This window comes from Echinops telfairi, unplaced genomic scaffold (genome assembly GCF_000313985.2).
Source record: "Echinops telfairi isolate 266 unplaced genomic scaffold, ASM31398v2 ScPeMD7_7424;HRSCAF=8462, whole genome shotgun sequence".
NCBI lineage: Eukaryota > Metazoa > Chordata > Mammalia > Afrosoricida > Tenrecidae > Echinops > Echinops telfairi.
In genome coordinates, this window is record NW_022111324.1 from 75480346 (window position 1) to 75494938 (window position 14593).

Consider the following 14593-nt stretch of genomic DNA (forward strand, 5'->3'; position numbering starts at 1 on the left):
ATCAAGTAAATTCCAACTCAAAGTAACCCCATACGAACTGACCTACCAGATGGGCTTCCAAGGCTAAACTTTAAGGAAGCAGATTGCCACATCCCATCTTTCACCCATGGACCAGCTAGTGGGTTCAAATTGCCCATCTTGAGTTAAGCAGCTGAGCGCTTAACACTGCACCACCAGGGCTCTTTACTACACTTAAGTTGTAGACAATTTTTGAATGTCTCTTTCTCAACAGGTTTTCGCCTTATAGAGGTGCCGGCTTTTGCAGGTTTTACGGTACAACTTAAGATGTTGTGTTGGGCATACAGAAACCCTTTGTGTTATCTTTGCAACTTTTCTCTAACTCTAAATCTGAGGATATTTTAAAAACTTACTGCAGAATTAAAACAAAACAAAAACCCACAGGCAACATTTAAACCAAGACTTGAGATTTAAAAACAATAAAGGAAGGATACTATTCATATTTGAGAGAAAAAACTCCTCTGGTTACCTGTGAGACTCCTAGACTGAAACAATCCAACACCCTCAAACTCCTCTGCCCCTCTTCAGTCAAGCTGAAAGGACTCCCCATAAGTACACAATGTGGACAAGATAAGTGGAATAGGCACCTTTGTAGGCATTTAGACAAACCTAGCTTGTGAGCTAAAAATCCTCAGGAGGAAGTTCTAAACACTCTTAGCAAACAGTTCTTGGGAGCAATAAGCTCTCACTATTACTATTAATATAGACATTCTAATGGATTTGTTTTAGTAACGAATCAAAACATTTTATGATAAAGAATAGATTGCACAGAAGGTAATGTTATCTTCCATTTTAGGGATAAAGGACATCAAGGTTGTCACCTCTAGTCAGGCATTGGATTCCAGTCATTTTCACCAATGCTCATGCCAACATCAATAACCCCCAAACTTAGCCAGCTCACAGCTTAGATTAGGAAGTACTTGCTTTCAGAAGCGCCCTGTATGCAACTCAGGATAAATGTAATACCTCAATCCTCTTCTAACCTGAGCATTCCCAATCCTGAGAATTCTGCCCTTTATGCATGCACAAAGCTCACTAATTGGCATATACAAACAAAATGATTTCCCAGATATGTGCAATCAGACTGATTTTAATGAGCATGTGATTCATCCCAAAGCCTCAAATAGGACGCAGCAGCTCCTGGTTCTGGTGTGGCTCAGGTTTCATTCTCACCACTTATCCCTCCGTTTTCACTCTTGTTTTTTTTTTTTCCTTTCTAATTGAGTCACTGGTAGTATTTATGGGCAATGTTCTGTCTTGCTAGTGGTCATGTGGAATAGAGAATGCTGAAAATCAAATGTCATGTAAGACAAAGTAACTCCTAAATGACACTAGTCTACATTTGTCAGCTCACAAATGGATCTGCAGCCTAACACAGGACTTCTGGGGTGAGAGGCAATGTGCAAGGTATAAGGCATTTTCTGGGGCACTCTGAAGTACCTATGGTTCAAACACAGACAATAGAAGGTGAAAAGATTATTGTTGGAGTTGAAAAACTGATTGCTAAATTAAATAAAGTTTTACTATTAAACTTAATTTCAAAAAAAAACTTCAGGCACACCCGCTGTGCTACCACATATAAAGTCCCAGAGTGTGGGATGGGATGGTAAAACCACTGGGGCAAAGGTACCTCAAAAGTTGAGTTAAACGCTCTTCACTTTCTCTAAACATTACCGTTTCCCCCCCCTAAACATTACCTCTTTTCACTTAACTCAATACAATTCCTATGGAACTATAATATTGCCCACCATCTTCCAGACTAAGCTGTCTACTTATAAGCCACCAGAAAGGTCAGTCCCAGAGAACTGTCCTGGGGCTTGTTCAGGGCATTCCTTCCATATGGATATACTCTCATTCAAGGCAACGTGTCATTTAAATGACCATTTGGTGTGCAAAGAAGCTTCCAGTTCCGACTTTTCCAACTGCTTAATTAATCAGTAATACATTTTGTAACTTGGGACTGTCCATAAGACGATGTCTATTTTGCCTATTCAAAGAAAATAAAAAAATCACACTCTGGGGTCTCTGTAGAAAAGAATTGGAAAAAAAGGTAGGATATTTTGGTAAGCACTTTTTCTGTTTACGTTAAAAACAGAACAAAATTCCTTAGAATAATGACCTAAAAAAATTAATTCCAGAAGCCTAACTTTAAATATATAAGGTTCCTTTAAAAAAATTTTCCAAATGGCCTCCCACCTTTGGTTTTTCAGCTTTTCAGTGCACAAAGTCAAAGAAAACCCATATTCAGAAGGCAGTAAAATGACAAACTGACAAACATTTTCTTGGCATTCAGAAAATTTCACGTTCAGGTCTCATTCTCCTGCAGGAGACTGGCCTCTCTCATAACCTTCAGCCTAAGATTGCACAAATGAAGAAGCCTTTCCCTCTGTGGGAAGCATTAATCAGGGAATGGAAAAGTGGCTGTCACCTGAACTGCAAGCACCATTTCTGCCCACTCATGGCCCAGCAGCTACTGAAGATGAGCTATTAACCCTACCTTCTTCTTCCTCGTCGTCATCGCTGGACTCACTGACATGCACGCTGACAGCAGTGTTTGGAGAGTCTGTCCATTCAAAATACACCCCAAACCCAATGTCATAATTGTCTGTAGCAAACTCCCAAAAGAGATAGGATCCTTCTTCATGGGTGGGTACTCGGACAGTGACCACTTCTCCTCGGCCCACGGTAATAACAGAATCCACATCCTGCCGAATCTTCTCTTTAAAGTCTTTGATTTGGGGTCGTGTCCACATAGATGGAGATGCTATTGCTGGAAGAGAGTCTAAAAGCAACAGGAATTACAAAAGTAGAGCAGACTTGCCTTCACAGGGAGACAGCCACGCTTGCTTAGGCCCAGTGGCCACAAGTACTTAGGTACCAACTGCAATACATCTGGCCTCAGGCTATAACTAATTTAGACCAAGGACTGGGAGGAGTACAAGCCTCCCCCCCATGGATGCCTTTCCCCCAAATTAATAAATTTAACAATATCACATGCATACAGAGGTCAAGTAGCAATTTCAACATAGAATCTTCAAAGTAATTTTCCCCCTAACACTCATAATTGTATAAAGGGATTAAAAACTATTTTAGCAATTCCCCAACTAAGAAGGAAGAGTGATCTGGATGGTTTTAGAAGTCACCACTGACAACTGGGCTTTGACAACTCAACCTAGCCAAAGGACATCTGACTGGCCCTTCTACACTACAAGGGCCACCAAAACATCAAGATCCAGTCTAAGTGGAGTGAAAAATTGTTCAACTCACACAAATACGAAACTGCTTTCAAAAGCTAATTACTCTATATACTCGAGTATAAGCGGACCTGAATAATATCGGCTGAGGCACCTAGTTTTACCACAAAATCCACCTTAAAAATGTGCTGGAAAACTTGGCTTATAGTCGAGTATATGCGGTAACCACAGTTTGCCTTATTGGTTTTCAGGAAGCCCAAACTATATGAATGAGCATGTAGCTAGATGAATGAACATGCATGTGATAAACAGTACCTTTTGGTCCATTCTCCAAAGCTGCCTCAGCAGGTTCAGGTTCTAATTCTTTCTTAGAGTTGCTGTCATTGTGGGTTTGGGCCTGTCCATTAACTGACATTATATCACATGACACAGCTGTGTTCACTTTGGATGGTGCAGGCACAGAAGCCCCAGCTACTGCTACTTCCTGTTGTTTCTGTAACGCTGCCTAAAAGTCAAGAAAAAGGACAGCTAAGTGACCACGACGACTAATGAGTGGGACATTTGCCGAGGAGTGTACTCTTTTCTTTAATCATCCACTGTGTCAAGCACATTTGTACATTTCTTGCCATCACCATTCTCAAAGGAGTGCATTTTAACCACATGCTTTTGCCCACAAAGTGTTCTGCTCCAATAAATTACTGGCAAGCTTTATCAAATTTCATCCTCTCCGCAATATATATTAGTGGTACAAATTATGAACCCAATATTAAAACAACAGCAATAACAGACAAAAACCAGTGACCAAAGAGCACAGATTTTGTGATCGGAGGAGCACTAAAGAAAAAAGAACTGGGGAAAAATTAAACAAAGCAGAAATTAAAATAAAAAGCCAAACCTGTTGCCATCGAGTTGATTCCCATTCACAATGACCCTAGCGGACGGACTAGAACTGCCCCATGGAGCTTCTAGGGCTATAAATCTTTATGGAAGTAGACAGCCCCATCTTTCTCCTCAGAATGGCTGAACTTTCAGTTAGAATCTATGCACTTACCTACTGTGCCACTAGCACCTCTTAAGGAAAAACACAGCGTATAAAATAAAACCATTAAAAGCAAAAGTTGACTACAGGAACATTTATCTTTTCAAATGGAAGAAAAATTGATGATTTAGATAATTTAGATAATTTGCAACAGAAATTAAACTTGGTAGAAATGGTCACAGAAAAAAATTAACAGTCATGTTCTAATTAGTAAAATCTGTAGGGATCCCTACCCCCAAATAATCAATGAATCAAATATGGGCAAAGATAATAAATTATGTGTGCCAGTATTCTTCCTGTGTGTTCTTTCAGACAAGAGTGCCCCAGAGTACTACCTCATCTGACTTCTAATAGTAGAGGTTACTTTGCCTGTTTCTAAACTAAATCGACTCACAGAATATTATTTTCTTTTTTATGTCTGGCTTCTTTCATTTAACATTACTTTTAAGAGATTCAAGGCATGAATTACTCAGTTTATTGACTTTTCACTCCGATACGAAAATATTAATCATATATTCTACTTTTGATGGGCATTTGGACATTAAGGTGACTTTTAAAACTAAAATAATCCCCCCCCACCCCCCACTATCGTGATCCTAATTCTGCCTTACAAATCTGGCTAGACCATAGGATGTACATTGGTACAGATAGGAACTGGAAACACACGGAATCCAGGACAGATGACTCCTTCGGGGCCAGTGGTGAGAGGGGCGAGGCCTGGAGGGTGGAGGGAATGTGGGGTAGAAAGGGGGAACCGATTACAAGAATCTACGTATGACCTCCTCCCTGGGGGATGGACAGCAGAGAAGAGGGTGGAGGGAGACATCAGACAGTATAACATGATAAAACAATAACGATTTGTGAATTATGGGAGGTTCATGAGGGAGGGGGGACTGGGGAGGGAGGGGGAAATTGGGCAACTGAATCAGGGGCTAGAGTAGAAGGCAAATGTTTTGAGACTGATGAGGGCAGCGAATGTACATATGTGCTTGGCACAATGGATTTATGTATGGATTGTGGTAAGAATTGTACGAGCCCCCAGTAAAATAATTAAAAAAAAACAAACAACTAAAATACTAAGTCAAAAGTAGTAAGTATGAAAAAAAAAAAAAAAAGTAAGTATGAATTTGTGGTAAAAAACAAAAAGGAAATACGGGGAATGCCTTAATAATACTATGATCTAAGGATAATGACTTATTTTGGCATTTCACTCCACTTTTTTTCCTACGTGTATTTGTATACGTTTCATTTGTATATAATTTATAAATAATTTGAAATAAACAGCAAACTTCTCTGTGCTGCTACAACAGAATAGTAACAACACACTTAAACATCAAGGTAGCAGAAGAACACTGGGTCTCGACTCATGTACTCCTTCAATGCAGGAACACTTTGTTCTAATAATCAGGCATTCTGTGATGTTCACCTTCCTGACATGATCACTGAAGACAAAATGGGTGCATAAGCAAATGTGGTAAAGAAAGCTGATGGTGCCCAGCTATCAAAAGATATAGAGTCTGGGTTCTTAAAGGTTTGAAGATAAACAAGCTGAGAAGCAACAAAGTCCACATGGAAGCAGCACACCAGCCTTTATGATCAGGAGGTGTCGATGGGATCAGGTTATCAGGCATTAAAGACCCATAACAAAAAATCATATCAATGTGAATAAGGGAGAGCACAGAGTGGAGACCCAAAGCCCATCTGTAGACAACTGGACATCCCCTTATAGAAGGGTCACAAGGAAGAGACGAGCCAGTCAGGGTACAGTACAGCACCGATGAAATGTATACCTTTCCTCTAGTTCTTTAATCATTCCTCCCCCCAACTATCATGACTCCAATTTTACCTTACAAATCTGACTAGACCAGAGCACGTACACGGCTACAGATAAGAGCTGGCAAAACAGGGAATCCAGGACAGATAAACCCCCTTCAGGACCAACAGTGAGAATAGTGATACCAGGAGGGGAAGAGGAAGGTGGGGGTAGAAAATGGGAACTGATCACAATGATCTACATATTACCCCTTCCTGGGGGGATGGACAACAGAAAAGTGGGTGAAGGGAGACATTGGTTAGTGTCAGACATGGGGGAATAATAATTTATAAATTATCAAGGGTTCATGAGGGAGGGAGCGAGGGAGAAGGGCAGAGGGGGAAAATGAGGAGCTGATATCAAGAGCTCAAGTAGAAAGAAATGTTTTGAAAATGCTGGTGGCAACATATGCATAAATGTGCTTGACACAATGGATTGAAGTATGGATTGTGATGAGCTGTAAGAGCCCCCAATAAAATGATTTAATTTTTTTAAAATGCCATTTATTATCTCAAACAAATCCTGGATGGGGATCCTTTTCCTTCTCATGGATTAACCAAAACCCAAGCCTCCAGTCCTTTGCAGCTCCTCACTAATGCCAAAGGCTCAGGAAAAAAGCATTCCAGTAAGAAGACAACATGATTTTCAAGAATCTGGAGTTTTGGAAAACAGTATTTTAAGTTTAGTTCATTTTAGAAGAAATGCTAAACAACTGTGATCTTCACTCAGATTTCTGGACAAGTGGTAAATGCTTAGGTTATGTGTCAGGAGGAATTTTATCCTTGACAAGATGTAAACAATGAATGCAAACACAACATCTTCCATTAAGATAGTTGTGTGTTTTTTCCCTCATCACCAAGACTGTTGTTTCCTAATCACAGAGAACGGTAGCCCATAGGGTTTTCTAGGATGACTCTCTTGGAAGCGATCACTAGATCTTTTTCCTATGGAGTTTCTGAGGTCTGAACGGCCAATCTTTCCCTTAGCAGTGAGCACTGTGCAGCTATTAAGATTTAAGTATCATAATTTTAAATCCTATCCTTACACACTAGGAGAAAAGAAAGTTCAGAGAAATAAATGACATAATTAAACAAGATAAATGACAAGGCCAAGACAGGATCCAAGTGTATCTGACTTGGATCCCAAGTTCTTTCCCCTAAGCCACCTTCTCATGGGAAAGCGAAGTATTTCCAGCTGGGAGTTGGAAGAATATATTAAGGTGTTTTAGGTGAGTACTACCTACTTATGGCCAAAACCAAATTAGGACTACTAATCCTGGCATACTCCTATTTCACAATTTCACCAGACTCAACTAGCACAAAGGGCAAGATAATGCTGGAGAACCAGCCTGTGTCACAGGCGAGAGGAGTCCTCCCACTGGAAGTTGTCTGGGTCGATGGCCGTAAAGCACATACTTGAGGCAGGGCTGGTTTCCTCCACTCATCATGGTTCCAGACCTACTCTCAGACTCATTGAATGATATTTAGCCCCTACAACTCTCAAATGCCCTATAACAACTGATAGTGGCCACATCATTTGTTACTTCAATATCATAAATTTTCTTATGTAACTGCCAGTGCAATGTTAAAGTCAGTCCTTAATGTCCTTAAAAGCTACTTTACACTTTAAAGAGATGAACTAATATAAAATTTAATAGCAACTGAAGAAAAAAAAGCATTGGTTCCAGTGAAATAAAAAACCGTCTCTCTGGTTGACTCCCATGGTTATCTATCATACCTGCTGCTGTGCAAGCTGGACTTGATACAACTGCTGCATATACTGCTGATAGTGCTGCTCCTGCAATTGGCGGATGAGAATTTGCTGCTGTTCGTAGTTCCCTGGATACTGTTGGGCTGCATACTGTTGGAATTGCACGGCCGTCTGCGAGTTTAAAGCTGCCATTATCTGCTGCCTGAAAACATTAAAAATATATATACTAGTCTAACTACAGCAGATTGTTCATGACAAAACAAAATCTTCCTGTGATTTATTTTTATAATTTTATAACTAAGCAAAATGACTATGGTAGTAAAGTATACCAATCAGGTTGTATGCCAGGCTCAGAAGATATAAGAAAATAAATTCGACCTCTTTTACTTAGGGTTTTCAAGGAAAATCTGAGATGGAGGGAGAGAATAACAAGTATATCACCATCACCACCACAATCAGCAGCAGCAATGGCTGACTTTGTTGTGTCCAACTATATACCACACAGTGCTCAGAGACCTTACATGCACTGATTCATTTAGTCCTACCTTATGAGGTAGGATTTCACAGAGAAGTAACTTGCCTGAGATTAAACTACCAGTACCATATTTCTTGCATATAAAATGGCCACACAGGAAACTAATGTGTAAGGAGGTACATGGTTTGAAAATAAAATAACTAAGCCATATAATATGCATGTACCTCCTTACACATTAGTTATTTGCGTTAAAAAATATGGCAGTAGCCAGAGCCAGGATTCAAATTCAAATTTGCTCCAAAGCCTATTATTAGTCATGATTCTGTAAGCCAGGATGGTTTGTTATCTACACCAGGAATGAAATATTAAAACTATGGGTTAGCATTCTTCTATTTAAATGCATTAAGAGACGTTATACGTAGTCCTAATAAGTGTAAGTAAAGGCAGTGAAAACTTAAGGCTACATTGGATTTAAAGATTTTTATTTCTTTAAATGTAAAGTCTGCCTTAAAAATTAACACTGAAAGTCTTAACTGGATATATTTGGTTTTTTGTTGTTGCTACTAAGTTGATCTAGACTCACATTTGGACCCTCTATAACAAGGCGGAACCAACCTCAGGGTTTTCTATGCTGAGATCTTTACTGAAGCAAACTGCAAAGCCTTATCTCCAGAGAACCACTGCTAGGTTAAGTCACTGACCTTTTGGTTAGCAGTTGAAGGCTTTACTCACTGTTTTACCAAGGTTCCATATACTTTATTTAGAGACATGAATTTCTACGAACTATTACAATTACTTTTTACGCTCTTATAGAAACCGTTTATTAACTCAAGGATGTGACCAACCTAACAAAAACTCAAAGCAATTTATTAATAAAGGAAAACCTCACAAACTCCTGAGTAGAGCACGACACTGAATCAACTAGGTGCTTTCTCACACAAAACACACACACACACACACACACACACACACACACACACACACACACGAAAAAGAAGAATAGTCATGATTTCTCTAAGTAGAATGAGGCTCTAGATTGGTCTGAAGCCAACACTAAAGTTCTGAGGTATGAGGGGGCAAGTCAAAAAGTATTGCTGTAGGGGGGGCGGGGAGGGAGGGGAAAAAATGAGGAGCAGATGCCTGGGGCTTAGGTGGCGAGCAAATGTTTTGAGAATGATGAGGGCAATGAACGTACAAATGTGCTTTACACAATTGATGTATGTATGGATTGTGATAAGAGTTGTATGAGCCCCTAATAAAATGATTTTTAAAAAAGTATTGCTATAAACCGAGAGAAACCTTTATTTAACAAAGACTGTGAAGTGATTAATTCTTGGCACACAAGGGTAAGTCAAATAGTATTGCTACTAGAATTTGAGTTCACATACACATGCATTCAAATCCAAATAAAATGTGTTTAATTACGTCTTTGTGACTAGTGGATGACGGTACATAAATTTTCTCAGTAATATACTTTTCTTAATTGTATTGGGGTGCCTTTAAAAAATAGGTCTAATCAAAACAGTAGCTTCTGAGGGGATCTGCTGGATTTCAATTCGTGACAGGGAGATCAGCTGAGGTTATGGTGACATTTTTGTGAACTCCAAAAAGGTCGTCATCTTGAGAGATTTCCTTCAAGGATACAGGATGGTCAAGGGGGCTTATCATGAAGAATTTTACGAAAACTGAAAATTGCACTACCAAAAAGGCTAGGAAATTGGTGCAGAGAATTTTTCCCCCATCACACAAAGCACCTGCTCCTTCTTCGAGGATGACAAGGGTTATCCTGTGAGACTTTTGTTAGGAAATTCTCCTCTATGGACTCTATAGCCCTAATGTTGCCTCTCAGCTTCCTTTGCTCTCAAAACTCAAAGAATATTTTAAAGAAGTACAGTTTGAGTCCCTTGAGTATACCAGAACTGCTCTTTTGAGAAGGTGTAAATCAAAGAGCACAAAATTCTTTGGAGGGATAGAAAGAAATACTGCCTTCAGAAATATCAAGACAGATGTGGGATATGACTAGAAACAACAGTTTCACATTTTGACATTTTTGTTTAATAAAGGTTTCTATGAGCAATGAAAAGAAACCCATGGGATTTCATGTTCTCTGATTTAACCTATGTATCACCCAATCCCCGGGACTCCAAGTCTGTATGTGTATTACTTACTTCTTCCTGTACCCTTAACTCCCTCCTGAAGAACCAGTCCCTTGAAAAGCCAGTCCCTTCTGAGACAACTGCTCTTGTAGTTCTGAGTAGGAAATGGTTTTGTTTCAATGAAATCCTGAGAGTGAAAACCAACTAGATTTGTTTCTTGCATAAATCTGTAACTGGGTTTCAGACTCTAGCCAGTCTGTTAGATGCATGCAGTAGAGACCACATAAATCAACTGGGTTAGCCTTGCAAGTGTTGAAATAGCGATAATTTACAGAAAGCAGGAAGAACACAGCAGAGGAGTAAGCTGGAAAAAGCAAAGGCAAGAGATCTTGTGGACCCAGAGCAATCAAGCAACCTCAGCTCTTGCTTCTAGTGTCTGGGTTCAGAGAGCTCATCCCCAATCTCCCTTGTCATATTCCCCCTAGCACTGCAACTCAATGATGCATCAGACACAGTGCTCGTCTTTGCTAACATTACAAATGGCAAGTAGTTAATACTGATCTACTGCTAGTTTTATAACACACATCAGTATCCAAAGGCACACAAGTTTACTTTTGCTGTTCCAACCGAAGTCGCTCTTCTTCTATTCGCCTCCTTTCCTCTTCCTCCCGTCTCAGCCTTTCCTGTTCTTCCCTCCGACGCTTCTCTTCCTCCTTTTGCAGACGCTCTCTTTCCTCTTCTTCGCGCCTCCTTCGTTCCTCCTCCTCCTTCCTACAGGGCACAGGACACAGGGAATGAACCTTATACAACGAAGCCTATTCAGAAATATTTTAAGATGCCATTTTCTAGTGAAGATGGACACAGCCTTGTTAGAGAACCATGTGGTAATATCTATCAAATTTGAAATGCCCACAGTGTACCACTAAATGTTTACACCTTGGATCTGATCTTGTTAAACATAAAACATTACGGCAAGATTACCAGACTACAGCACTTAAACCATGGATGCAGCCATAACCTGAATGTTCCCTAATGCATGCTGACAGTACCAGTTTCCCTTCACAATACGTTACTCCACCAGGGTACATGGTTACACCTTCATCAGGGCTAGGAGAGTGCGGAGAAGAACTGGCACGAACTAACGTGCACAATACATAAAAAGCCTACCCGGGGCTGGTATACAGACTCGGGATAAATTCAATGGAAAAAACAAAACCAGCATATATTGAGAAAAATCATTCATATTGCATATATTTGTATATTGTTTCTGAAATTTTCTTTAAAAATTGAAACTGAGTTTACGAAAGATAAAATCTGTTTTAGCGACAGCTAAGTACCAATTTTATCCAGCTCTGACTCACCCTAACATGCTCCTTCCAAAAAGGGGAAAGTTTTTATGTCTACCAGTGGTGGGATATACAAGGAAGTTGAAGAAAGGATGAAAGAGAGAATTTCTTCTCTCTCCCAAACACCTATAAGTGATTAAAAACACACCTTAGACACAATTAAGGCTCAAGATAGAACAGTAGTGAGACCTACTTTTTGAATATTTCATTTTTCAAGGAAGTGGATTTTCTGTTGAACAATTCTCATACAAATTATTCCACAGTATTTAATTTTCATTGTTATCAGCATTCTCATGACTGTATTTTCACATAACGTGTGCATTAGAAGCATTTTCCCCCTAAACCACAAGTGCTTACTGTGTGCACAGGCATGTTATAAGCAAATACTCTTTTCACTCTGTTCTGTTTCCATTGATCTAGTTTCCCTTCCCATCCTTCCCTTCTCATCTTTGTTTTTGGATAAATGTTGACAATCTGTTCTAATGTGGTTAATTGTTCAAAGGGCACACTGCTCTTCAGGGACCCTGATTCTTCTTTAATTCGATCTCTATTGTTCAGCTGAAAGTTGAACTCGAAATGGTTTCAGTTCTACGTTAAAAGGTTATCTTGTGCATGGGTTTGGATTTGTGGCAGGTCCGATTCCATGGGTCTCTCAGTGTCCCATGCCAAAGCAAACTGTCACCCCGAACCATTGCCTGGCATTACCTGGTGCGCTTAAGGCACTGAAGCGGGTTTGCACAGTGAAAAAAAAAAAAAAAGGTTATCTTAGGGGTTAGTCTTGCGGGTTCCTCCAGCCTCTCGAGTCCAATATGTCTGACCTTTTTCGTTAATGAGTTTTGTTCCACATTCTTCTTCCATTCAAGCTGGGTCTTTCCACTGTGTGCCGGGTCAGACTGGTCACTAGTGCTTGTTTGGCACCATTTAGGTTTTTTGGCGTCAGAATAGAGGAGGTTGCTAATCTTATGGACTAGTTTCTTCCTTCAATCTTTGGTCTTCTTCAATGTCTTTTACTCCAGATGAGTAGAAACCAAAAGTAGTACCTTAAATGACTGCTCACAAGCTTACAAGACCCCAGGTGCTAGTCACCCAACCACAGGGTGGGGAGGATAGATTGCTTTAGATAGTACTGACATTTTCACAATGTCAAGTCTTCCAATCTATAAACAAGGGATATTTTCCCATTTATGTACTTTCTTACAGTAGTAATTTAGTCTATGATGTCCTGATTAGGTTCATTTCTAGGTAGTTTCCCCTTGTGGGGACTATTACAATGGCACTGACTCCTGATTTCTTTTTCAGAGTGCTCCTTATTAGTGTAGAGCACACATGTTCCCTAACTTATTTGGCCTACTGACTCCTTTTCTGAAAAAAATTACTTAGCATCCCTCTGGCTATTCAGAACTTTTGTACTGCGAGGGGTACCCCCCAAAACCCAGAATTTCCCCCCCAAAGCTATGTATCTAATTTTTTTTACACAACAACCATATCACCTTCAAAGTACTCTCCATTACACTTAAGACATTTGTCAAATCTGTGATTCCATTCTTGGAAACATTTTTCAAACTCATCTGTTTGGATGTCTGACATCATCCCCCTAATTTTTTCTTCACTTCTACACCAGTAAATCGCTGTCCTTTTCCCTCTGTGAGCAGTCAGGTGAGTCAGGTGTGTGGGACAAGAGAAGCATGCTGAGGGTTTTGTTTTTTGCCAAAAACTGGCGCATTGAGATGTCTGTATAAGAAGGTGCATGGTCGTGGTAGCAAAACCAGTCCTCCGTCTGCCACAATTCAGGCTTTTTTGTTACACACTTTTACGCAATCTTTTCAGAACCTCTAAACAGAAAGCTTGATTAACAGTCTAACCTGGTGGAACAAACTCCAAATGCACTACGAGTTGACATTTTCATCCACTCGAGAAGTTGATGGACATCCAGGACGAGGTTTGTCATCAATCAACATTTTACCTTTTTTGAAACGAGAAAACCACTTGCCCACTTGGAATTTTTCCCATAGCACTGTCCTTGTAAGCTGTGTTCAACATCACAACAGTTTCTGTAGCATTTTCCCAATCAGGAAACAAAGTTTCACAGACTCACATTGTTCTCTTAAATCGGCCTTCACAAAAAACGAGGTTCAAGCAAAACTGCTTTTATGAAAAAATTTGTGACCAGAAAACCTTCCCCAGGCAACGCCACTGGGTGCACTAACTCAGAGTGAGTCATTCGATGCTCGCCTAGCGGGGAAAAATGCATACTATGAAAGCTCTGCTCCAAGCAGTGCAATTCCAGTTTTTTGGGGGTACCCCCTCCTATAGTCCATATCTGGATTAAAGTGTAGGTATCTGCTTTTGTAATTAATTCCCTTGAATTGTGCTGGAACCCCTACGGAGTGGTATCGCCCACTTTGGGAAATAACTGGTGTGGATTTTTGTATAGATCTTATACCCTGTCACTTTGCTGCCACAATTCTTCTATTAGCTTTAGCAACTTTTGTTGAGTCTCTGTTTCTATGTATACAATTATGTCATCTGAAAATAAGGCCCTCTCCCAAGAAGAATTTATTTCAAAAGACAGCATTGAATCTGCAGCTCCGGGAGAGAGACATATCTGATCGGAGCACACGGGAGCAGATGAAGGGGGAGGAGGAGAGAGTGGAACACATCCTGGCTCACCAGGCCTTGAGGACAATGATCCCAATTAGAGCAGCCAGTCCACAGAGAGGACCACATGGCCAGCCCCACTATGAGACATGACGCCCCTCACTGACCCATAGCCCTACAGGGGACAACACCGGAGACACAGTGTGGGAATTGCACCCGATCTGATCCTGCCACACCGAGGCAAAACACTAAGGGGGTGCAACAGAGCAGCAAGAGAATGGAGTGGCGAGGTCCCCAGGGAATG

General features: G+C 40.3%; 1 protein-coding gene and 1 non-coding gene across 2 annotated transcripts in view; one reads left to right on the plus strand and one right to left on the minus strand.

Annotated features, from left to right (window-relative positions):
* The window catches only part of ACBD3 (acyl-CoA binding domain containing 3), a 45887-nt gene that overhangs the window by 3441 nt on the left and 27853 nt on the right, over window positions 1-14593 (minus strand). The window contains exons 4-7 of the mRNA XM_004699948.2: window positions 10958-11116; window positions 7802-7976; window positions 3528-3717; window positions 2516-2800 (exon numbers count right to left, since the gene is read on the minus strand). Of these exons, the coding sequence (XP_004700005.1) occupies window positions 2516-2800; window positions 3528-3717; window positions 7802-7976; window positions 10958-11116 (809 nt within the window). The remainder of the gene's footprint in view (window positions 1-2515; window positions 2801-3527; window positions 3718-7801; window positions 7977-10957; window positions 11117-14593) is intronic.
* Window positions 12302-12434, plus strand: LOC115872468. Its single transcript, XR_004047868.1, has one exon. It is a non-coding gene; the product is annotated as a small nucleolar RNA SNORA42/SNORA80 family (small nucleolar RNA).